The 24,321-nt window shown below is 44.6% G+C and overlaps 1 protein-coding gene across 3 annotated transcripts in view; it reads left to right on the forward strand.

Moving 5' to 3' along the window:
• The first annotated feature begins 299 nt into the window (after nt 1-299).
• AMOTL1 (angiomotin like 1) overlaps nt 300-24,321 on the forward strand; it is a 73,855-nt gene continuing 49,833 nt past the window's right edge. The window contains exons 1-2 of one of the 3 annotated variants that reach the window (XM_087721111.1): nt 300-433; nt 6,006-6,056. In XM_087721111.1, coding sequence (XP_087577237.1) covers nt 346-433; nt 6,006-6,056 — 139 coding nt within the window. In that variant the 5' untranslated portion in view covers nt 300-345. Of the gene's footprint in view, nt 434-5,348; nt 5,669-6,005; nt 6,057-18,043; nt 18,210-24,321 lie in introns of those variants that run through there. The other 2 variants (XM_087721113.1, XM_087721112.1) reach the window with 2 other exon arrangements.

A 24,321-nucleotide genomic window follows, 5' to 3' on the forward strand; every position in this document is an offset into this window, starting at 1 on the left:
ATAACCATTTGTCTGAAGTGGTGTAGGGTTTCCTGCCTAAGCAGGGGGTTGGACTAGAAGACCTCCAAGGTCCCTTCCAACTCTGTTATTCTATCCTATCCTATCCTATCCTATCCTATCCTATCCTATCCTATCCTATCCTATCCTATCCTATCCTATCCTACTACTTGCTTCATATAATGGAACTAGCCTTTGTAGCAACTATCTGTTTCCTTATCTTCTGAAATAGACAGCATGGGGATTAATTTTATGTTACACAACTTTCTTTCCAAGGTGTTGCTAGCTGTTCCTGTCCTCCCGTAAAGTATTACATGTGCAGCAATCAGGTCTTGACCTTAAACAAGAATGATGGACTTGCATGAAAGCTGGAATTTAGACGATTTCAACTGGCTGACCCACGATGCCATTCTCCATGTGGTCAACGCTCTAAAAGGTATGTGCAGTTCAAGCATGTGATATTTGGAAGTTGGAATTAAAGAAGGAGATTAAAGAAGCGTAGAAAATATGTTAAGATAGAGATGTAAACAATTGTTAGTCTTATGATGATGAGGATTGTTATGCTTAATGTTATTATATTTTTATTAGAAGATACGTTAAGAGGGGAAAATGAACAGGTTTACTATGTTCAACCGTTTAATATGCTATAATTCTAAGATTAGACAATTAATATCAGGGTGAATGATGTTGTAAATTCTGATGGTTAGATATTTGTACCAAGACAACACACTGTTTAAGAAAAGATGGAATGTTCATATTTAAAAAATAAAAAATGAAAACTTTTTTAAAAAGAATGTGATATTTCCCCTCCACCCCCATCAGTTCCAGGTAAGGTATGAAGGAGAAAAAGAATTTTTGCATCTTCTCCTGAAGAATCACCTTTTTTTAATAGTCCTGATTTTGGTGCAGGGGTGAAATTCAGCAGGGTCTGACAAATTCTGGAGAACCGGTAGTGGAAATTTTGAGTAGTTTGGAGAACCGGCAAATACCACCTCTGGCTAGCCCCAGAGTGGAATGGGAATGGAGATTTTGCAATATTCTTCCCCAAGGAGTGGGGATTTTGCAGTATCCTTCCCCTGGAGTGGGGTGGGAATGGAGATTTTGCAATATCCTCCCCCCCCCCACATGCCCCCCAAGCCACGCCCACCAAACCTGTAGTAAAAAAAATGAATTTCACCACTGGTTAAAGGTAAAGGTTTACCCTATCCAGTTCTGTTGGAGTCGAAAGATGATGCTCACCTCTGTTTCTTGGCTGAGGGATCCAGCGTTGTCTGAAGATGCTTATGTAGTCATATGTACAGCATATGCCAAGGCACAGAGAATGCTGTTACATTAACACCAAAGTGCTACCTATTTATCTACTCACATTTTCATGCTTTCAAACTGCTAGGTGGGCCAAAGCTGGGGCAAGTAACAGGAGCTCACCCCATTGTGCAGCATTTGGGTTTTGAAACCTGGGCTGACAAATTCAGCAGAGTCTGACAAATTCTGGAGAACCGGTAGTGGAAATTTTGAGTAGTTTGGAGAACTGGCAAATACCACCTCTGGCTAGCCCCAGAGTGGAGTGGGAATGGAGATTTTGCAATATTCTTCCCCAAGGAGTGGGGATTTTGCAGTATCCTTCCCCTGGAGTGGGGTGGGCATGGAGATTTTGCAATATCCTGCACTTTGCAATATCCTGCACTTTCTCATTCTTACTTAAATGGGCCCTTAAAACCTGGCTCTTAAAACACCCAGCCTTGAATTAAGATATGGTGCAGGTCATACAGAGAAATATGTTATGCTAAAAGAATAATTTTTTTTTGTTTGCTTATTAGATTTATTATAGCTCTACTCCAGAAATCTCTGGGCAGTGGCAACATCCACTATACAATTAAAAACAATTAAAAACAACGATAAAGCAGCAAAACGTAACAGCCTGGATAAAAATAAGCACAGCAGTCAAAAAGTATGACAGAGGCTGCACTAATACCCTGACCTCTGTTTTGTATAGTCCCAAGAGTTTTTAAGAATGTACGCTGCCCAGATTCGTTATAGGGGCAAGCAGCCATACGAATTGGGAAACTAAATTACACCACAACAAAAATACAATAATAAAAACAATGGGTATTACTGAAAAGACCAAGAACACCAAACAGAATTTAGGATTGAATTTTTACCTTATACTAGGCGACTCCAAACTTGGCAACTCTTAAGACTTGTGGACTTCGACTGCAAGAATTCCCCCCCCCCCCCCCCGCCCGACATATCCCCTGTTAGTGCTGGTTGGTTGGCTGGATGGTTAGTGTTAAAAGCTACATTTTGACAATTCAGGATCAGAATAGAGTTGGAAGGGACCTTGGAGGTCTTCTAGTCCAGCCCCCTGTTTGTTTGTTTGTTTGTTTATTATATTTATATGCTGCCCTTTTCCCCCGAAGGGGACTCAGGGCGGCTCACAACTCAAACCAGGGAAGGGGGATACAGACAAAAATTAAAAAACGACACATAACAATGCATAATTTAAAACACACAACAGTCATACCATTCGAGACGGGGGCAACAGCTCTTTAGCCCCAGGCCTGTCGGAACAGCCAGGTTTTAAGGGCTTTGCGGAAGGCCTGGAGGGTGGTGAGGGTTCGAATCTCCACGGGGAGTTCGTTCCAGAGGGTCGGAGCAGCCACAGAGAAGGCTCTCCTCCCGGTAGTCGCCAGTCGACACTGGCCGGCGGATGGAATTCGGAGGAGGCCTAATCTGTGGGATCTAATCGGTCTAGTGGAGGTAATTGGCAGCAGGCGGTCTCTCATGCAGGAGAACCTATTCTTCTAGAACACAATAGGATGGGGGATTGTTTGATCTCAGGATGTTCTATTCCATTAAAAAGGCTTTTTTAAAAAAAAGTTCTGTAGAAGGACTGAAGAAGCTTCTTGGGTGAGAAGCGAAATGTCTTCAGTGCAAAATCAAGATGCCTTTGAAAAGTACCTTTGGGACAACAAGGACCTGGATGACTGGGAATCTCCATAGACACTATGGTTGATCTTTCTCTGTCAGTCTCCAAGGTAGGCTGGGTCAGGAAATAGACCATTTTTTTTGATAGAGGCTGCATTAACAGAATCTTGAAACGCTGACTGTATTTTCTCTTCTCTGTTTCTTATACCCCAGGGAGCTAAGAAAGAACTTGATTGAGTTTCTTTCCAATGCTTTCTTTATTCCTGGACTTAACGTTTGTGTAATTGTTCCAGCATAGTTTCTCCAAGATCATCCCTGTAGCACACGCATTCCATCCTTTTACTTTTATTTCCCCACTAGTTGATAATCTGACATTGCCCGGGTATTTATTTATAGGGGGAAAATGTCCGGACCAAACATAATTTCCAATGCTGGATTTTTCCCCTTACCAGAGGGAGCCCCCTTATGGATTAGTGTGAAGCCATTACCATGGCAACTCCACTATGCTGTACAGTAGAAGCCATTTTACCATAGTACAGTAGAAACCATTTTAAGGCACAACAGGCTGTATCTTAACAGAACACACACACTGAAGGGTGTTAGGGGTGTCTTACCCCCACAGTATTTTTTTCCAGTGAGTAAGTCATCTGTGTACCAAGTTTGGTTGAAATTGCTCGAGGCGTTCCAGAGTTATGCTGGAACATAAACACACACAGAGAGCCATTTTTTTAAAATACAGATTGCAATAGAGGTCCTGTTTAATGCAAAATGTCAACAAATATTAAGTCAAAAATAGCCAGGATGTCTGCCAGGAAAGCTTTCTGCTCTGAAGATGGGATGTATCAGGAAGAAAGGAAAGGATATGACTCAGAGGTGGCTCAGTTTTGAAAGAAAGAATGGAATCAACATTATTTTAGAGGATATATTGATGTTAAGAACTTCAGAGTCCAAATGGTGTAATAATTAGGGTTCAAGACCACACTAAAACTCGGTGGGTGACCCTGTTTTTCAACTGCAGTCTTTATCACAATCCTCTTAAAAAGATAAAATGAAGGAAACCTGTTCTCTCAACCATATGTTGAAGGATTGAAGGAAGTAGGTATGTCTAATCTAAAGAAGAAAAGGCTTAGGGATGATATGATCACTGTCTTTCAGTTGTTACAGTTAAAAGAGGGCAGATCTATTCTACAAAGCACCTGAGGGCAAGATAAAAAAATAATAGGTGGAAGATCATTAAAGAGAGATCCAACCTAACACTACGGAAAAAAAATTCCTGGCTGTGAAAACATTAATAATAGAATGGTTTATTTCCAGACATTTTGGACGCTCCATTTCTGGAGGTTTTCAAAAAGAGACTTGGACAGCGATTTGTATGGAATGCCATAGGGCCGTGATTGCGAATCAATGGCACACATACCAGAGGTGGCACGCAGCGCCCTCTCTGTGGGCACAAAAACCGTTGCCCCAGTTCAGCTCCGCTGTGCATGCACATGCGCCTCCCGCTGACCTGGTCTTCAGGTCTATTTTGCGCATGTGCGGGGCGTAGGGTGTATGCGGGGCCCCACCCACGTATGCGCAGGGGCTGCACACTAATTGCATTTTGGGGGTTCGTGCGCATGCACGTGCATTCACATGCGAGTGCACGCACTTTGGGCACTCAGTCCGGAAAAGGTTAGCGATCACTGGCATTGGGTCTTCTCTCCCGCATGAATTACTAGAAACTTCCAAGTTCCCTTCCAACCTTATTATTCTATGTTCTGTGTTCTTCTCCCATAATGTACAATGGTTTAAGTTCCCAGAAAAAAAGATGACACATGCAAGAAATAAAATAAAATAAATTGGGTGCAGGGAGAAAAGTAAATGCGATTTCCTTCCCAACAGTCTGTATCATAATGGAAACTTGTCAAGATTTGAAAGTGTAGCTTGACAACAGCTGGAGGACACACATTTCACATTCCCTTCTTATTGGATTCAAAACTTTTTTACTTCACTCACCTCCATAGCAAAGGTCTCCAACCTAGTTTCTCTCCAGATGCGTTGGACTGCACAGCTCTCATGATTTCCAGCCAGGCAGGATGAAAATGATGAGAATTAGAGCAATACATTTGGGATAGCATCAGTTTCACTCGGGCTGCTCTGGGAGAAGATACACATGCAGTATGTGTGAGTCTCTGCTCTCTGTTCAGAACATTCTGCCTTAAATGTGTGTGTAGATAGATAGATAGATAGATAGATAGATAGATAGATAGATAGATAGATAGATAGATAGATAGATAGATAGATAGATAGATAGATAGATGATAGAGATAAATAGATAAATAGATAGATAGATAGATAGATAGATAGATAGATAGATAGATAGATAGATAGATAGATAGATAGATAGATGATAGATAGATAGATAGATATTGGATTCAGTACAAATCAGGTCATTTAGGACAGGTAGATAGACCACAATGCTTCTAAATGTAAGATTTTTTTAAAAAGAAGGATTGAGATGTTAATGCCTCTTTCGTTCATCGAATATGCCATCTTCGGTTGCCTAGCAACTGATACAAGGCCAGTTGAATTGCAAGAGAGAACGCTGTTGATAGGCAAGAGTTGCTGTGTCAATTCAGGTGGGTTCAGGACCGAAATGTTCCATCCAGCTGTGGAATCCAAAGCCGGGGATGCTTCTTCTGAGGTCAGCTTGGGGCTTCGGTGAAGAAAAAAGATGGGAGCAGGGAAACCCTGCCAAAATAAGGAGGTGAGGAAGTGTCAATTCTGCTGCTCGGGTGAACCTCATAGCTCCATTCGGCATAAAGTTTGTTGGGTGAGGATCTTGTGTGTGTGTATGTGTGTGTGTGTGTGTGTGTGTGTGTGTTTGTGTGTGTGGTGTGTTTTCCATCAAAGCAATGGTTTTTTTTTTCCTAGCTGAAGTTCATTTCCATTTAATGTAATTATTACAGTAATAATTAATTAGATGATATGGAATTTTTGGGACAGCATGACGACGGTGCCAGCAAAGCAGAAGAAGAGGGAGTTCTGAACAGATGCCATTCTGATTCAACTACAACACTGTTATTCTGCTTTTATCTCCCCAGATACTGAAGCTCCCCAAGTTATTCCAACAGTTTTTGGGGTCCATCACTTGGGTAAGTAAATGCATGGTGTAATTGTCCCTTTGATCTTTGGAATCCTCTACCTTTTTGGTTGCATTTTGATTGTGCATGGCTAAATGATTGAAAACAGATGACACCTCCAGATATGTTCTGATGTTTACATGCCTTGGTTTATTTTTATTTTTAAAAATTGGTTACTTATGTTATAAAGAGGATATATGGGTTCTCTGTTCATATTTTTGTTGTTGTTGTTGTTGGTCGTTATCCTGAAATCTTAGCTCAAGAATCCATTTTGTTCCTGAGGAAAAAAAAGCAGAAAGACGGAATCTCAGGAAAAAAAAGCTAGACATAAAAATAACATGCTCTTCTAGAAATACCTGGGCATTTTTTCCCCCTGTTGATTTATATGTCAGGAAATTGCTCCAATGCCTATTTGATACTCAAGTCATTTCCTGTCCAATTTGACCTTGATCCAATTTTTCTATGAAGTAGCTAATTTAGAGCTTTGGAATTCAACGCTAAAACATTCTATCCTCCGAGATAGAACGATTAATTAAAATACTATTCAGGCATGCCTCATAATATCTTTCCTTTGGTACAAATCGCTTTGGTTTTAGTCATTTCAATATCTGTAAACTGAGCAACGGAACGTCTTCATGAAGTTCCTTTCCTATATGAAGATTAAGCTATTAATTCCTATGTTTTGTCCTCAATTCTCTGAATCCCACAATTGTCATGGCTTTGACTAAAAATTTAGTTGGTCTGTAGTTTTTAAGACTTGACCCAGTTTATTAGATCTCCAAGATGATCCGTTATGATCCCTTCTACGACAACAGGGTGCCTTCTGTTGGCTAGGAAGGAATGAGGAGCTTGAATTCACCCAGATGTTATTGAAAACCAAGGGACCGCTGAGGTCTTCTAGTCCAACCCCGTGCTCAAGAAGGAGAACCTACCATTTGAAATAAGTGACTGTCTAGGGGCTCTTCTTAAAAGCATCCAGTGATGGAGGGCCCATGAGGCAAGCTGTCCAACTGGTTCATTGTCCTCACTGTTAGGAACTTTCACCTTAATTCCTTCTTGCTTCTCTCTTTGATTAGTTTCCAACCATTGTTTCTTGTCCTGCCCTCTGGTGCTTTGGAGAACAATTTGACCCCCCCTTTTTTTTATGGCAGTCCCTCAAATACTGGAGTACTACTATCACGTCACCCCTAATTCTTCTTTTCTTTAGACTAGCCCAACTCAAATCCTGCAGCCATTCTTGTTTTGGAGCTGCTGGGAACAATAGTCTAGAAGGTTCCAGATGCCTTATTCTTAGCCTAGAAAGATCCACTGATGATGTAGTGGAAAAGAAAGCTAGATTCCCTGGGATGGCATGAGATTCATTCAGTCCAAACCAGGGGTCCACATTCAATGTACTTTTCACCCTCCTAACTCTGGTGCCTCACATGGATTCGTATACTATATATGAGCTTTTATATGTAAGTTATTTTGCCCAAAGAGTATATCTTAGTCAAGAAGGATTCGGGACAAGGTGCTATCACGGACTGTCAAGATAGCCTGAATCATTCAATCACTTTTAAAATAGCTGCATTGTTCTGGCCCGAGTGCCCTTAGCTGCAGGAAGTCCTTGATGTATGACCACGATGGAGCCTAAACCTTTGGTGCTAAGCAAGACAGTTGTCAGTTTTGTCACCTTCTTGCCACAGTTGTTAAGTGAAATAATGGAGTTGTTAAGTGAATCATGTTCTCGTTAAGCAAATCTGGCTCCCCCTATCGCCTGTACAACCAATTTCGTTGTATACATGATGTACAATGACAATAAAAGGTACGCTATACTATGCTTGTTGGAGGTCAGCTGGGAAGGTGATTACATGACCCAGGGCAGTGCAACTGTCATGAATACATGCCAATTACCAAGCTTCTGAATTTTCATCACACGACCATGGAGAAGTTGCAACAGTCGTTAAGTGTGAAATGCACGTTTTTGTGCTGTTGTAACTTCAAATAGTCACTATGCAAATGATTGTAAGTCAGAATCAGAATAGAACTGGAAGGGACCTTGGACGTCTTCTAGTCTAGCCCCCTGCTCAAGCAGGAGATTATATATCATTGCAGTTAAATGACTCTCTAGACTTTTCTTAAAAACCTCCAGTGTTGAAGCATCCATGACTTCTGGAGGCAACTTCTGTTCCACTGGTTAATTGTCCCCACTGTTAGGAAGTATCTCCTTAATTCGGGGCTGCTTCTCTCCTTCATTATTTTCCATCCATTGTTTCTTGTCGTCCCCTGTGGTGCTTTGGAGAATAATTTGACCCCCTCCTTTTTGTGGCAGCTTCTCAAATACTGGAACACTGCTATCATGTTCGCCCCTAATCCTTCTTTCCCTTAAGACTAGCCAAACCCAAATCCTGCAACTGTTATTCATATGTTTTAATCTCCAGGCCTTTAATCATCTTAGTTGCTCTTCTCTGCACTTTTTCCAAAAGTCTCAACCTCTTTTTTGTATTGTGGTGACCAAAATTGGATGCAGTATTCCAGGCGTGGTCTTAATAAGGCTTTTATAAAGTGGTACTAATACTTCAGCAAGCACTATCTTCAGTGGTGGGTTTCAAAAATTGTTCGAACCTACTCTGTGGGTGTGGCCTCCTTTGTGGGAGTGGCTTGCCGCCCATGTGACCGGATGGGAGTGGCTTGCCACCCATGTGACTGGATATGAAGATGCCAACGACACTTTTCAGAACCACCTTAAATTACCTCCCACACAGCACTGGCCTGCATAAGAATAGGATGTAAACTTGTTTTTTAAAAGGCATCTTTGGTTTGCGTTAAAACAACTTCAACACACGCAATGTTCTGATTGCACCACAAATGCAGTAGTCATCCTTACCTTTCACAGAGGCACTGAGTTTTATAAATATGAGCATGATAGTGTAGAATAATCATATCCAAGGACCAGTGGTGGGTTTCAAAAATTTTTGGAACTTCTTCTGTTAGGTGTGGCCTGCTTTCCGGGTCCACTGGTGGAACCTCTTCTAACCGGTTCGGTAGATTTGACGAACCGGTTCTACCGAATAGATGCGAACTGGTAGGAACCCACCTCTGACTATCTTTTAATTTTCCTATTGCTTTTTCCACCTCTGTCAGAGAACCATTAGCAACTGCATGTAAAGTCAGAATGGGCTGGAGTGGGACATATTATCCAGGACATTCTTCTCTTTTATAAAATACAGGTAGTACTCAACTTACAGCCATTAAATTAGTGACCTTTCAAAGGTGCAATGGCACTGAAAAAAAGTGATTTATGATTATTTTTCATACTTAGGGTCTGGGGGTAAAGACTTGATCCGCCCCCACCCGAATGTTGAATGAATGTTGTTTACTTTTTAATTATGTGTTATGTTATATGTTACTGTTCGTATCCCCTCCCTATAAGTTGTTACCCGCCCTGAGTCCCCTCAGGGAAAAGGGCGGCCTATAAATAAACTTATTCCTATTCCTATTCCTATTCTTAACAACCGTTGAATCATCCCTACGGCCACACAATCAAAATTCTTGGCAATTGGCTCATATTTATAATGACTGCAATGTCCCAAGGTCATGTGATCACTTTTGGCGACTTTCTGACAAATCAATGGGGAAGCCAGACGCACTTCACCATGTTACTAACTTAGTTAGTCAGAAGTCAGTGTGCTAGTTATTACTTATTTGGGTTTAGGGATTTCTTTTTCTGTATTATGTATTCTGTGTGTGGGGGGGGTTGGGGGGGAGGGCTGCACCAAGGGAGGCTCATGCAATTTCATTGTACACATGTTGTGCATCGACAATAAAGGTTTGATTTGATTTAACAACTGCAGTGGTTCACTTAACAATTGTGGGCAAGAAAGGTCATAAAATGGGGCAAAACTCATTTAACAACTGCCTTGCTTAGCAATGGAAATTTTGGCCACAAATGTGTTCGTAAGTCGAAGAGTTTCTGTACATCTCTTGCATTTTGATTTAAAAGATTGTGCACTCTTATTATTTCCCATTTTAGAAGCCTCTCTTCTCATTTGTGTGTTGGTGTTATTTCAGCAATCTTCTCTTCCTGCAGATGTTTCATGATTGGGTTAGGTGATAGCATCAATGCATGGGAAAGAGGAGTTTACTAGTAGTTTTAGCAACTAACACCTGTACTCTTCACTATTTCACGTTTGCTGGAGCAGAGTGCATATAACTGCTGCTTGTGCACCAACCCTCTAGAAAAATAAATACTTTTTCAGCATCAGTCTGTAGAGACACACAGAGGGGAATTCACATACACATGTGGACATAAGCAGGGGTGGTATTCACTTACTTTCCCTACTGGTTCACAAATGTGAGTGTGCACCATTCCAAGATTCCAAGAAGCACCAAGCTATAAAAGGCCGAAGGTTATTTTGAACTCATTTCCTATTTTATAGGCAAAACGGTGCATTTCTAAAGATAAGGGTGGCCATATATGTCCTTCTGGCCAAAGTGCTTAAACACCTATTGGTTGAAGATAGGTAATTACAATCCTGTGCTCCAACATGATTGTCCTTTCCAGCTTCTCAAGGACATCATTTAGAATTATGCACGATGAGCTGATGGGAGGATTGGAATGCAGTCAGGATTATACAAGACTTCTATGAACTGTCCTCTTCGCCAGAAGTTGCATAAATTCCAACACATTTTGTGTGATCTGATAGCTACAAGGGCGTCCGCCACAATCGTAACCCACTAATAGTGTTCTGACCGAGGCTTCCCAAGCGCATGAAACAAACTCCTGTTCCCGACAAAAATCCCTTTTATTAATTTCCTGTGAATTCTGCTCTTTCATATACAGCAAAGTCTTTCAAGGGAGGATTCACAGTCACAGACCTTATCTGGCTTGGAGAGCTGCAAGGCCGATATTTGCAAAACTTGGCAACAAGTCTCAGAGAGTCACGAGCCAATTAATTGAACTAATTGTCTCCTGCAAACTCCACTCCCCTTTTGCTCCTCTTTTATTTCCTCTGGGAGGGGCCATTCAACATCCACCTGTGGCCTTACTCCCAAGTCGACCCCTGTTCTTTAGCTGTTCCCTTTGTCTGGCAACAGGCTCCAGCTGTTTGTCTGCCCCACTGATGTCCGACTCCGAAGGCAGCTGATAACTGGCATACGGCTCTGGCCCCCTCTCTGCCTATGACACAGAGCCCTCATCAGAGCCCTCCTCAGACTCCAGGACTGGCCCATGTTCCTCCCCAACCTCCTCACTGTCTGAATCTGCTGCCAGCTCCACTGGTTGCTGCGGGCCGCAACAAATAGACAGTGGCAGTAATGATTACTCCAATTAGCAGTTTAGATCCTGTTTGGCTGGGGATTCCCCCCCCCCCGTGTTTACATTGTTAGGGAGCTAACATGAGACCATCATGCTGGTGTGGATGTGTACAAATACGCACACATTCTTGTAAGAACATGAAATTGCAGTTATTCGGATGTCAGGCATAAACATTTGTAAGATTATGGTCTTTGACATGCAATTGTTGCAACAAGGAATTGGATTGTATTTGCTTCTGATTGAAATGACAACCCAAATAGTTTGTTCAGATTCCTGGTGGACATCCAGCTGTGAGAATTGGACCTCTCTCTCTCTCTCCCTCCCTCCCCCCATGCTGACCTCATCTGGGCTTGGAACGAATCCAAACAGCCAGTGCCTCACACAGCATCCTTTTGTCAGGAACAAAACAGGTCAAATTATTAAAAGGAAAGAAAGACGGAGCACTCTTCCTCCCAATACAAAAAACAGATGTGCAGCGGAATTTTCTTTCCCCTTTTCTAAGGGAGGGGGTAGGCTTTTTCCAATGGCAGGCCCGTGCTGTGCAGGAGCCCAGTTGGAGGAAATGTTATAAATACATACATTCATTCCCATGGCAAAGATCTCATTGTGGCTATTAATTTTAGAAGGGGAGGACAAGGTCTCTTTTCAATGCCTACTAGATTCTGGTTGGTAGCAAGGCTTGGTATGGCTTTAAGTGCTGCTTGCAGATGGAACTTTATAACCGCTCTAGAGGAGAGCCTACCCTGAGGTTTTGTCCTGCTTGTAGGGATTCCTGGTTAAAGTCTGGTTACTTAAAGCATAAATGCATTGCAGTGAGTGGTAATTTCTTAAGCTGTGTGTGTGGATTTGCGTCTGTCAAAATGTGCCACGGTGTTTGGAAATCCACATCATAGGATGAAAAAGGTGGTAAGTTACTTTTTTCTTCCTTCCTTCTCTACTCTGATCTTGACTAGCAAAAGGCTAAGCTTTTACTTAGGATAAAGAATGTGTGCGATGTGTATCACAGAAAATGCCAAGGATGCCAGGCTGCCCCTATAGAATTTATTTATTTATTTATTTGTTTGTTTGTTTGTTTGTTTGTTTGTTTGTTTATTTATTTATCTTTGTGACTTTGATTCTGCTTCAGCCCATTAAGACTCTCTCCTGGCGTTTCTCAACCTCAACCACTTTAACATGTGCGGAATTCAATTTCCAGAATTCCCCATGAAGTCCACACATTTTTTTACTGGTTGGGGTTGACAAATACCACAATACGTAGTCTAAGTTATTTTATACTGAAAGTAATAAAATCTCTTTATATAAAAAAATGTGTGTATGTGTGTGTGTGGTTGGGTGAGTGAGTGTGTGTTTGTGTTCCAGCATAACTCTGGAATGCCTTAAGCAATTTCAACCAAATTTGGTACACAGATGACTTACTCTCTGGAGAAAAATACTGTGGGGGTAAGACACCCTGAACACCCCTCAGGATTGTGTTCTGTTAAGATACAGCCTGTTGTGCCATACTGGCTTCTACTGTATAGTGCAGTAGAGTTGCCATGGTAACGGCTCCACAGTACTCCACAAGGGGGCTCCCTCTGGTAAGGGGAAAAATCCAACATTAGAAATTACATTTGGTCCAGACATTTCCCCCCTATAAATAAATACCTAAGCAACAGCGGGTTATCAGCTAATATACTAGAAAACTTCCAGAATAAATGCTGTTAAACCTACTATATAGGTGCAAACTTCAAGAGATTACATCTTTCTTTCTACAATAGTATAATATCTACAGTTCAGATCTTAACATTTTGAAAATAGTATGGGTTTTAAAAACGTTAGAAATACTTCCATTCTCTTTCTCCCTGTGTCGATAATCCAGCTTTTCTAAGAAGCATGTTTACAGATAGTCCTCAACCTAAAACCATTCATTTAGCGACCGTCCAAAGTTTCTTGCCACTGAAAAAAATGAACTTTGAACGTTTTCCACACTTACAACCCTTGCCGCATCCCCATGATCATGTCATCAAAATCTTGGCAACTGGTTCACATTTATGACGGTTGCAGTGTCCCAGGGTTATATGATCATCTTTTGCGAACTTCTGACAAGCAAAGTCAATGGGGAAGCCAGATTCACTGATCAGTCGGGTTACTACCTTAACAACTGCAGTGATTCACTTAACAACTGTGGCAAGAAAATGGGGCAAAACTTCCTTAACTCGCTTAGCGACAAAAAATTGGGCTCAATTGTGGTCGTAAGTCGAGGACTACCTCTACTTTCCTTAGCTAATCAGCATGCTTGCCTCTTACTGAGAATCATTTTCCGAGATTAGTTTGTACTTCTGCAAACCAGTGAATTGATATTCCCTTTGACTTTTTAAATTATTCAGATTATATCAGACTCTATACCTGTGCTTTGCAATGAAACTATGTGATCGGGCAATGCAGGAGAAATCCAGTTCACTCTGGTTCAATCCGTTGGCTCAGGGGTGGTTGGTGATTGAAACACATAAGGGAATATCGCTCCCACCACCTTGAATCCGGAAGCAGTTCCATAGGTGGAAGGCGTAGACATTTTGGTGAGGTACCAACATTTAGTACTGTAAGGAGCCCCAGATCGCTCCTGAGTGGAACATCTGCCAGTTTGAACTGAGGTAACAGAATGTGAGACAACGGGCAGTTGGAACAGGGTTCTTTTCGGGTGGGGTGGGGGAGTAGAACTCCTTAGCCTCAGAGCGTGTTAATTACTGTATAAGAAATACTAATGATCTGATGGTCATTTCGAAAAATCCTTTCTTGGTGAGCACCTACTGTAGAAGCCAAGAGGAACATATGTGGCAACATTCGAGTTTGTAGGCTTTACGGTTCTGGAGATTTCGTGATGAGTGAGTGGTACTTGGCTTTTATATGTAGATTCATCCTCCATTCAAGCTCAAATTCATGTTTGCTTACTTAAACTAGGGAAGAATTTTTTTCTTATTTGGGGGAAATCCTTCAATTTCTCAATGCCATCTACAGGATTATGGGTTTTTGTGACCTTCCATCCAGGCCATAATCTCATCCAACCCTGCTTATCTTTGGAATAGAAGAGAATATTTGTAGCTCAGGGTTGAACTGTGGGTACTAACTCTGGTGATGTTTCCATTCCAAGTGTGGTCTTACCCAGGCACTAGCATTTCACATGATCTTGAGAAGTTGTGGAACAGAAGAGAAGAAGAAAAATGGGGTCTTTTCTCCCCTCCAAGAGGTAGAAGGTAAAATTGGGCATGGAAAGGAGAGCACAGAAAACCACCCTGGGATTAGAGAACTGGTTCCAAAGACCGTTCCACACCCTACTTCTCTTTTCCCCAGCCTCTCAATGCAGACAGGATGTCTCCTGTTTGACCAGGAGGTTGGACTAGAAGATCACCAAGGTCCCTTCCAGCCCTATGATTCTAATTGAGCCCAACATTTCTGTTGCTCAGCGAAGACAGTTTAGTGGCTTTGGCCCCATTTTACCGTCTTTCTTGCCACAGTTGTTAAGTGAACCACTGCAGTTGTTAAATTAGCCACGTTGTCATTAAGTGAATCCGGCTTTCCCCATCAGGTCGCAAAAGGGGATCAAGAGACTTCGGGATACTGCAACTCCCCCGTCCTGAGTCAGCTGTCAAGTGTCCAAATTTTGATCCCTATGCTGCAATGGTCATAAATGTGAAACATGCTCATAAGTCACTTTTTTCCGGTGTCGCTCTAACGTTGGTCACTAAACGAATGGACCATCTGCGCTCTGCTTTCTTACCAAGACAAGAGTTGGGAGTTGGAAGATTTGCAACCCAGTTCTTGCCTGTAACAGCAGCATTTAAGTATCTACGGAGGTTCTCAGTCATCCATGTCATGGTTGTCCCAAAGGTGCTTTTTTCAAGAGGCAACTGGACTTTCAGGTTTTCTTTTTTCCTTCAAGACATTTCGCTTCTCATCCTAGAAGCTTCTTCAGCTCTGACTGGATGGTGGGGAATGGAAGGATTTATACTCCTTTTTTTTTTTGGTTCAAAAGTTTTATTTTTCTTTTAAAACAAACATTTCATCATTCCTCAATCAGTAAGACATTGGAGTACAATTTTTTTGTGTGTCAAAATAGTTCTAGTTTACCACCAAATTCTTGTCTAGCCTAATGTATACCCCTCCCTCCCTCCACCCTCCCCCCAACCCCCCTCCTCCTCCCCCCCCCGACTTCCCAGAACCCGTACACGGTATGGATTTTTAACAAACAGTCTAAAATCTATTGAGAAAAAAGAAATAAAGAAATTAATGACATCTCTACATTGATCTTAGCTTCTTCTTGCTGAGCTAACTTTAAACAATTCAAATCATTTCTGATCTTAAGCATAGGCTAACTGGAATTTCTTGGTCCCCGTATTTATTTTGTATATAGTCAATCCATTTTTTCCAGTCTCGTTTACATCTCTCATTTGAGTGATCTTTAAGATATGCCGATATTTTAGCCATCTCGGCTAAGTTTGTAACTTTCAATGTCCATTCTTGAATTGTATACTCCTTACCGACAGCTCGTCATTTGCATCCTTTTAGAAAGCCGTTGAGGCCACCTGGAGGTTTATCTGTGCCTTCAGGTCTCCTGGTCCCTGTAATCTGCAATTTTTCCTCTGGAAATCCATTCTTACTCCCAAACCCTTTGAATGGTGCTCATCCCAAATTGTACAGCTAAAAGTCTATAGAGCCGTAATGGCGAACCTCTGGCACGAGTGCTATCGCCCAGGGTCAGATCTCCGTGGCGTTTCTTTTGTGAGCTCCCGTTTCCCTGCAAACGACGATGAAACAGAAGCTCACTCCGCCAGCCAGCTGGTCTTCAGGTCTCTGCTGCGCATGCACGCATGGTGGTGCATGTGCAAGCGCATGTTGGCGCCTCTTTGCTTGGGTGCACACCAGGGGTGGGTTTCGACCGGTTCGCACCGGTCCCTGCGATCCGGTTGGTCGCCGAACCCGGAAGTAAGTAACTTCCAGGAACGGCGAAGCCCCCCCCGGCACCTGCGCGCGCCCGCACACCCGCACCCGCTCCTTACCCGGTTTTTACGAATTCTGTGCTTCTACGCATGCGCAGAACGCATGCAGCACCTGCGTGATCCTCCAGGAGCAGCTGGAGCATCGCGCAGACGCTAGTACGCATGTGCGCACCGCGTGCGTGCACGAGGACGCTGCGTGCGTGTGTGAGGACGCCGCGTGCGTGCGCAAGGACGCCGCTGGCCTCGTTCAAACCGAACCGGTTGGAACGGGGCGAGAAACCCACCCCTGGTGCACACCTTTTAGCTTGGGCATGTGTGCGTGTGCAGTTTGGGCACTCGGTGTCTAAAAGGTTCGACATCACTGCTCTAGAGATTCTCAGTCATCCAGGTCATGGTTGTCCCAAAGGTGTTTTTTTTTTCCAAGAGGCAACTCTGAAGCCTTTTCGCTTCCCATCCAAGCAGCTTTCTTCAGCTCTGAAGAATCCAGTCGATTACAATTATAATAGCAGAGTTGGAAGGGACCTTGGAGGTCTTCTAGTCCAACCCCCTGCCTAGGCAGGAAACCCTACACCACCTCAGACAAAAGGCTATCCAACAGGACCCGGATTGTTGGGGGCAATATGCTGACTCTGTAAACCGCTTAGAGAGGGCTGAAAGCCCTACGAAGCGGTATATAAGTCTAACTGCTATTGCTATTGCTATCTTCTTTAAAAACATTCAGTGTTGGAGAATTCACAACTTCTGGAGGCAAGCTGTTCCACTGATAATGGTTCTAACTGTCAGGAAATTTCTCCTTAGTTCTAAGTTGCTTCTCTCCTTGATTAGTTTCCACCCATTGCTGCTTCTCCTATCTTCTGGTGCTTTGGAGAATAGTTTGATTCCCTCTTCTTTGTGCCAACCCCTGAGATAGTGGAACACTGCTATCATGTCTCCCCTACTCCTTCTTTGTCAGAGTTGAAGAAGCTGCTTGGATGAGAAGGGAAACGTCTTCGAAGGAAAACCAGAAACTCCAGATGCCTCTTGAAACAAACAAACAAACAAACAAACAAACAAACAAACAAACAAACAAACACCTCTGGGACGAGCAGCATTTAAGGCAGCAGGGCGGGAAGAGCCCTAAAGGCTGCCCGCCATCACAATTCCCCCTCACCCTTTTATTTTTATTTTTTTCCCCTCCCCCTTCTTTTGAAGTAGAAGTTTCCAGCAAAGGCCTTTAGGAAAGTTGCCTCTCAGGAGTTTTGGAATGCCCCAAATACCTCCTGCCATTGGCTGCTCAAGCCTCGGCAGAGGCTGATGGGAGCTGGAGTCCGGAACATCTGGAGGGCACCTAGGTTATGGGGCTAGAAGGTAAACCACCACCCCCCGCGCCCCACAAGCCTCGCAGGTGGGCGCGCAGCAGCCCCGCCAAGGAACCTACCGGGCCTCTCCGGCCCTTCGCTCGGCAGCCTCCCGGGCTCCGCCCTGCGCTTTCCCCCCCACTCTCGCCCGCAGAGAGAGAGAGCGAGAGAAAAGAAAAACGTCCGAGGCCAAAAGCGGCTTTAAGGCGAGTCCGACGCGCGTCCGGCCTGCGGAACGGAGCCTCTCCAGCGCTAGGACCTGGCCACGGCGCCCTCAGGGCGAGGTGCCATTGCCGCTGCCGCCGCCGCCGCCGCTTCCTCCGATCCCCCCCGCGCGCGGGTGGGTGGGCGGCTCGAATTACGTCGCCGAGCCTCTCCCAGACCCTTCGGCCGCGTCCGAGGGAAAAAAAAAGGGAGAAGGCAGCTTCGTTTCTCGGGACGGTCCCTTCTTCTACTTTCTCCGCCGGGGGATTTCTCTCTCTCTCTCCGCTTCGCCGCGCCGGATACATGGGCCACCCTTAGGACCCAGAGACGTTTGCTATGATTTGGGCAGCCGTAGGTAAAAAAAAATCTATAAAATAGTAAAATAATATTTTTTTTAATTTTTTTTTTGCTTCGGCATTCCGAGCATTCCGGCGTGGGAAGCGCGGTGCGGGCTCGCTCTCTCTCCCACCCACCCCTACCCGGGGATCCTCACCTACCCTCTCTCGTTTTCGCTTCGCGGGATGCCCCCCACCCAAAAAAAGCCCCCAAACCCCGCAGGGAAACCCGCTGCAGCCTGTCAAAGCTGCACATGCTTGCGCCCTAACCTTCCCTGCGCCTGCCTGCCCGCTTGCCTTTAAGCCTTCCCCCATGATGGCCGGAGTGCTTGGGGTTGGGGTGGGATGGGGGTGGTGGTGGCTGGGAAGACGGGTGGGAAAGATCGGGATGGATGGTTCCGAGCAGATCTGGCTGGGAACGATGGGGGGTGGGGTGGGGTGAAGGCTTGTTACATGGAAGTGGAGATCGGAGTGGATGGATGGTTCTGAGCAGATCTGGCTGGGAACGATGGGGGCGGGGGTGGGGGGAAGGCTTGTTAATTGGAAGTGGAGATCGGGGTGGATGGATGGTTCTGAGCAGATCTGGCTGGGAACGATGAGGGCGGGGGTGGGGGGAAGGCTTGTTAATTGGAAGTGGAGATCGGGGTGGATGGATGGTTCCGAACAGATCTGGCTGGGAATGATGGGGGGTGGGGTGGGGTGAAGGCTTGTTACATGGAAGTGGAGATCGGAGTGGATGGATGGTTCTGAGCAGATCTGGCTGGGAATGAGGGGGGGTGGGGTGGGGGAAGGCTTGTTACATGGAAGTGGAGATGGGGTGGATGGATGGTTCTGAGCAGATCTGGCTGGGAATGAGGGGGGGTGGGGTGGGGGAAGGCTTGTTACATGGAAGTGGAGATCGGAGTGGATGGATGGTTCTGAGCAGATCTGGCTGGGGACGATGGGGGCGGGGGTGGTGGGAAGGCTTGTTAATTGGAAGTGGAGATGGGGTGGATGGATGGTTCTGAACAGATCTGGCTGGGAATGAGGGGGGGTGGGGTGGGGTGAAGGCTTGTTACATGGAAGTGGAGATCGGAGTGGATGGATGGTTCTGAGCAGATCTGGCTGGGAATGAGGGGGGGTGGGGTGGGGGAAGGCTTGTTACATGGAAGTGGAGATGGGGTGGATGGATGGTTCTGAGCAGATCTGGCTGGGAATGAGGGGGGGTGGGGTGGGGGAAGGCTTGTTACATGGAAGTGGAGATCGGAGTGGATGGATGGTTCTGAGCAGATCTGGCTGGGGACGATGGGGGCGGGGGTGGTGGGAAGGCTTGTTAATTGGAAGTGGAGATGGGGTGGATGGATGGTTCTGAACAGATCTGGCTGGGAATGAGGGGGGGTGGGGTGGGGTGAAGGCTTGTTACATGGAAGTGGAGATCGGAGTGGATGGATGGTTCTGAGCAGATCTGGCTGGGAACGATGAGGGCGGGGGTGGGGGAAGGCTTGTTACATGGAAGTGGAGATGGGGTGGATGGATGGTTCTGAACAGATCTGGCTGGGAATGAGGGGGGGTGGGGTGGGGGAAGGCTTGTTACATGGAAGTGGAGATCGGAGTGGATGGATGGTTCTGAGCAGATCTGGCTGGGGACGATGGGGGCGGGGGTGGTGGGAAGGCTTGTTAATTGGAAGTGGAGATCGGGGTGGATGGATGGTTCTGAACAGATCTGGCTGGGGACGATGGGGGTGGGGGTGGGGGTGGGGGGAAGGCTTGTTACATGGAAGTGGAGATCGGGATGAATGATGGATGGTTCTGAGTAGATCTGGCTGGGGACGATGGGGCGGGGGTGGTGGGAAGGCTTGTTAATTGGAAGTGGAGATCAGGGTGGATGGATGGTTCTGAGCAGATCTGGCTGGGGACGATGGGGGTGGGGGTGGGGGGAAGGCTTGTTACATGGAAGTGGAGATCGGGATGAATGATGGATGGTTCTGAGTAGATCTGGCTGGGAATGATGGGGGGTGGGGTGGGAGAAGGCTTGTTACATGGAAGTGGAGATCGGGGTGGATGGATGGTTCTGAGCAGATCTGGCTGGGGACGATGGGGGCGGGGGTGGGGAGAAGGCTTGTTACATGTAAGTGGAGATCGGGGTGGATGGTTTCGACCAGATCTGGCTGGGGACGATGGGTGGTGGTTGAAGGCTTGTTAAATAGAACTGGAGACCGGGATGGATGGTTCCGAGCAGATCTGGCTGGGAATGATGGGCGGGGGTGGGAGTGGGAAAGGCTTGTTACATGGAAGTGGAGATGGGGGTGGAGGGTTCTGACCAGAACTGGCTGGGAACGATGGGGGCAGAGGATGGGGAGGCTTGCTAAATGGAACTGGGCTCCCGGTTCGTTCCAACACACACACACACACACACACACACTCCGGGGAAATTTGGGAGTGGGGGTGGGCAGGTGTTGCTAAATGGACACCCACCCACCCCGAAATCTGGGGGGAAGCAATGATAAGAGTGCCTTGTGCCTGTTTTGGAAGGTTGGAAAGACACCCCTCCCATTGTGGAGCCTCATTAACAGAGTTGGAAGGGGTCCTGCAGGTCATCTAGTCCAACCCCCCCTGCCAAAGCAGGAGACCCTACATCTGCCTCTACCTAGGATCAAACTCCCAACCTCCTGATTGTGAGGCAAGAGCTCCACCTCTAGGCCACAGCCACGTGCATCCTGATCATAGTCCTCTCTCCGCAGCCCAGTTGATCCCAGGATCTATTCTAGCGGAGGACAGAAGAGGTCAACCCCCCCCCCAATCTCTGCTGGTCCAGAAAAGAGCAAGCGGGGTCCCTTGCCTTCCTTTGCTTTACAGCGAACTTGTAAATAGTCTTGGATTTACCGCCACCGATTTTTGCGTTGCTCAGTGAAACATTGGTGAAATTGACCCGTTTTACAACCTTTCTTGTGGCATCCATTAAGTCCGTCACTGAGGCTGATACGTTAGTCACCTGGTTGTTAAGTGAATTTGGCTCCCCCCCCCCGTTGACTTTGCTTATCGGAAGGTCGTAAAATGGGATCTCATGACCTTGAGACAAAGCAACGGTCATAATGTGAACCGGTTGCCAAGCATCTGAAGGTTGATGGCTCCATGACCATGGAGAGGCTGCAAAGTGCCTGTGAAAAATGGTCCATAAGTCACATTCTTCAGTGCTATTTGTAACTTGTAATAGGTCACTCCACTGTTGTAAGCTGAGGACTACCGGTGTTTGGGCTTGTGTGGCTCTCTTCATGGATCACAAAAGAAATGGAACATCCCCCCAGAGATTAGAACGGCCCCCACTCTCACACTTTTACCATAGCAGAGTTGGAAGGGACCTTGGAGGTCTTCTAGTCCAACCCCCTGCCTAGGCAGGAAACCCTATACCATTTCAGACAAATGACTATCCAACCTCTTCTTAAAGACTTCCAGTGTTGGGGCATTCACAACTTCTGGAAGCAACTTGTGTTCCACTGATTAATTGTTCTAACTGTCAGGAAATTTCTCTTCAGTTCTAATTTGCTTCTCTCCTTGATTAGTTTCCACCCATTGCTTCTTGTCCTGCCCTTAGGTGCTTTGGAGAATTGTTTGACTCCCTCTTCTTTGTGGCAACCCCTGAGATATTGGAACACTGCTAACACGTCTCCCCTAGTTCTTGCAATTGTTCTTCATATGTTTTAGCCTCCAGTCTCCTAATCATTCTTGTTGCTCTTCTCTGCACTCTTTCTAGAGTCTCCACATCTTTTCTACATCGTGGCGACCAAAACTGAATGCAGTATTCCAAGTGTGGCCTTACCAAGGCCTTATAAAGTGGTATTAACACTTCACATGATCTTGATTCTATCTCTCTGTTTATGCAGCCTAGAACTGTGTTGGCTTTTTTGGTAGCTGCTGCACACGGCTGGCTCATATTTCAATGGTTGTCCATTTACTTTTCTCGAAGATGCTGAAGACCTGATTCTGCCAGCAGGCCTGGGGAATCCAGAGCGGGATGGAGCCCATGAAATGGCTCATATGATATCTTGTGGTCAGGCGGGGATTGGGGGTTGATTTTATTATATTAATTTATCTGAATCTTTGATTAGTTTTATTGTTTTTTTAATGTGGTTTTTAAATGATGTAAGCCGGCTTGAGTCGCCATGGGCAAATAGGCGGCAATATAAGTTTAATAAATAAATAAATAAATAAAATGTTGGGCAAAGAAATAGCTTTGGAGGAATATTTCAAAATGAAATAATGGCACAGTATAATGAAAAGGCTTGCCCTTAACTGCAATGTTAGAGGTCATACTCTGGCCAAAGAACGGATCGGGAATTATGGATGGAGAAGGGTGCTACCATCCAATGGCTCAAAGAAGGGGCTAGTGTCGCAGTAAAAAATAAAACCAACACCTGACCCCCTAATTTTGTAATACATTTGCTGATGGAAAAAGGCTAGGCAAGGAAGGTTGGGCGTAGATCCCAACAATATAATATGGTCCAGGGATTTCCTTTAGAGAAAGTGATTTTAGTTTCTTTGGTTCACTGTGTGTGTGTGTTTGGTTGTATGTGTGTATTAATTAGGCATTATTTCTTAAATTTGTGTGTGGTGGGTATATTAATTAGGCATTATTTCCTAAATATGTGTGTGTCTGTGTGTGTGTCTGTGTGTGTTGTGTGTATGATCTCTCTCTCTCTCTCTCCCACCCATCTATATCTATCTATCTGTCTATCTATCTATCTATCTATCTATCTATCTATCTATCTATCTATCTATCTATCTATTATCTGTCTGTCTGTCTGTGTCTGTGTCTGTCTGTCTCTCTCTCTCTCTGTCTGTCCCGTCCGTCCATCCACCCACCCACCCATCTATCTATTTTATCTATCTATCTATCTTCCAGTATCTGTCCGTCCGTCCATCCATCCATCCATCCATCCATCCATCCATCCATCCATCCATCCATCCATCCATCCATCTATCTATCTATCTTCCAGTATCTGTCTATCAAAATTAAAATTCAGGGATAGATTGTTCTCCAATGACCAAATTTGCAGGAAATAATCAGAAGGAAACCTAGTAATATATTTGTAGAGGAACATATCATATTTTATTAAAAAACCATAATCTTTTGTAAGCTACAATGAATGACTATCTGAGACACTAACATGGCCTTCTCCTGCAACTGTAAAGCAGGATGCTGTAGGTAAATCCTGTGACGGTAAATCTCCTGAATTTAGTGGTACTTTTAAACTATGCATACAATTCTAGCCCTGGTTTCATTTTTTTCCTAAAGCCTGTCCTATCTGGTGGTTTTCAAAACTGTATGAGGTCATGATGGACTAAAAACGTAGCTTAATGTTTATTTGGAGAAGCTCCTAGGACTTGATTAGATTTATGATATGCAGGTGGACATCCGTAAGAGGTTTTATCCCCAATGCTATATTTGTCATGCTGGAAATTTTAGTGTCTTTTACTGCTCTTAAAGGAACTGCCTGCCTACCTTAGCCATGAAAGCCAACTGGGTGACCTTGGGCCAGTCACTTTCCGTCCAACTTGCATCACAGGATTGTTATTCTGGAGAAAATAGGAGGAGGACGGCATAGCAGATATGTTGGCAGCCTTTGAATTGTTTATAAAAATAACAATAATAAAAGTTGGAATATAAAACAAACAAACATTCAGATAATGGTGATGGCTTCTTCTGCAAGCTGTTACAGAAAAAGAAAAATATACGGTTTTTAGGAGATGTAATTTCTGAAGTGTGCCACATATTTGCCAGCTGCTCACTCTTCTTTTGAAAATGATGAGGGCTATATATCCTTATTAGTTAATGAACAGAATTCAGTTCGTCGAGGGGGTTTCCTTGTAAATTTTATCCCATGCACTCCTAAAGCTCATCTTTGGGATTAGAACAAAGTCTTCACTCTTAATTATATAGTTGCAATTTGAATCTAAGGTGAATTTTTTTCCTGAAGGGATTTAGTGGGGAGCTTCACAGAGCCAAATGCAACGTGCTAGTGGCAAATAGTATTTTGTTCTTATATTTTGTTTTTCTTGAGTAGGAGTTTTTCAAATAGTCTGCTCCAGGTTTGTCGAGTTTTTATATCCTATCCAACTGAGTTTCAGAGCAAAGTCTGACACAGTAATTTCAGG

The sequence above is a fragment of the Thamnophis sirtalis genome, unplaced genomic scaffold (assembly GCF_051295495.1).
Source record: "Thamnophis sirtalis isolate CommonGarterSnake01/CBP01778 unplaced genomic scaffold, rThaSir2_p1.2 scaffold_8, whole genome shotgun sequence".
Lineage (NCBI taxonomy): Eukaryota > Metazoa > Chordata > Lepidosauria > Squamata > Natricidae > Thamnophis > Thamnophis sirtalis.